Here is a 1,551-nt window from a genome sequence, read left to right as displayed (position 1 = left end):
AGTATTGAGACATGTGTCCTAGCGTCTGTAAAAAACTGTAAATCACATCCTGTCAGCCAGTCCCTTATGTCTGAGAAAGTTGTCACAGTGGATGACTCCACATATTTGGCACAGATGTTCAGTGCCCTCCTATTTATACAGCACTCGGAGTACACTAGTTTATGACCCACTGCGGCTGGGTGTGCCTCCTCCTAATCGTGAGCTGTTGATTTTTCACATAAGGCTCCAAGTGTTAACCACGATACTATGAAGCCAATGGAATCAAATCAAATCTGACAAAATACCAAATTAAGGTGTCTTAATTTCCAGCAGAGGGCAGCACTCTCCCTCTAATGCTGATACACACTGGTTGTTTATTACTCTGGTCTTGAGTACTTAAAGAGGAAGAAGCTGCAATTGAAACAACTAATAACAAATTTCAGTATGTATTCACCAAAGCTGAAATAGTTTACAGAGTTGCATGTAGAATATGTGTACCTTGCAGGATGTCCTGGGAACTTTTTGTGCACTGCTGCATGCTCCAGGATCCCTGCTGAGTGGCTTTGGGTCTGGATCTGATGAACGTTGCCACCATGAAGCAGTAACTCTCTCCTTTATCCAGCCCCGGTATCACTTTCATACTTGAGTTTGATATCTCATCTCTCTAAGGGGTAACAGCAGGACAGATTACTGTCTGTAAACATTTAACCAACTAACCAAGCAGACATTTGGATGTTTGGGTGAGGTCTTCATTTGACTGATCGTAAGACCAGGCCCAGCAGAAAACAGCTAGCCTACACACACAAATGCCACATTGTTGTTCTTTATTTCAAATTCTTAGAGCTGCAGTTCTGGATTTTTAGAAGATGTCCAATTACATTGGTAATACTGACCAGTGTTGAATGAAACTAGCCATAGGCCCTAAATCTAAAGGCCCAGATGAACTTGTTACTAACTAACTAACTAACCACTGTGTGGGTGCCTATAGAATGGGCTGACCACACTAAGCAGAGAGGGACCCATAGTAAGGCCCATTGCTAGCCCATATTCTTCGTGTGAGCAAGCCTAACGTGGAGCACTAACAGAATTACATGAAAAAGGTGTAATTTTTTCAGTTTAACAACATAATTTGCAGCTCATTTCACTTTTAGCGTTAACAGCAGATTACCTTTCCTGTGCTTCCAGACTTGTAGTAGCGGATCTTATAATTAAGATCTTTTTTGAAAATGTCTCTGATGCTGAGCTGCTTCCCACGATCATAAATGGAGGTTAAAGGATCAGTGATGTTCACTATTACTCTTCTGTCATCCAATGGCGCCACAGTGAAACTCACAGCACTGATGTTACCTGGGGACAGGACCAACCAACAGTTATGCTGAGACTGCCTGCAAAGGTTTATTCATGCGCTAAAAGTCAGTTCAGTTAGTTTACAACATCATTACCAGAGTGAGTGAGTTTTTGAGTGGATGGGTACTCTACTAAACATTATGCAGAATGCCTGATTGGTGCAGGTATGGTAGCCTTGACATTATGGGCTCAGCCACAACAGGGATCAGGATGCATGGATGACCT

At 42.4% G+C, this 1,551-nt stretch overlaps 1 protein-coding gene across 1 annotated transcript in view; it reads right to left on the bottom strand.

Moving 5' to 3' along the window:
* The window catches only part of LOC102193775 (tissue factor-like), a 12,850-nt gene that overhangs the window by 1,869 nt on the left and 9,430 nt on the right, over positions 1 to 1,551 (bottom strand). Inside the window, exons 5-6 of the mRNA XM_005737536.2 lie at positions 1,148 to 1,326; positions 478 to 643 (exon numbers count right to left, since the gene is read on the bottom strand). Of these exons, the coding sequence (XP_005737593.1) occupies positions 478 to 643; positions 1,148 to 1,326 (345 nt within the window). The remainder of the gene's footprint in view (positions 1 to 477; positions 644 to 1,147; positions 1,327 to 1,551) is intronic.

This window comes from Pundamilia nyererei, unplaced genomic scaffold, assembly GCF_000239375.1.
Source record: "Pundamilia nyererei isolate P.nyererei 1_Seehausen unplaced genomic scaffold, PunNye1.0 scaffold00077, whole genome shotgun sequence".
NCBI lineage: Eukaryota > Metazoa > Chordata > Actinopteri > Cichliformes > Cichlidae > Pundamilia > Pundamilia nyererei.
The sequence above is the reverse complement of the archived record's forward strand: the minus strand, read 5'-3'. Positions and strand labels throughout refer to the sequence as shown.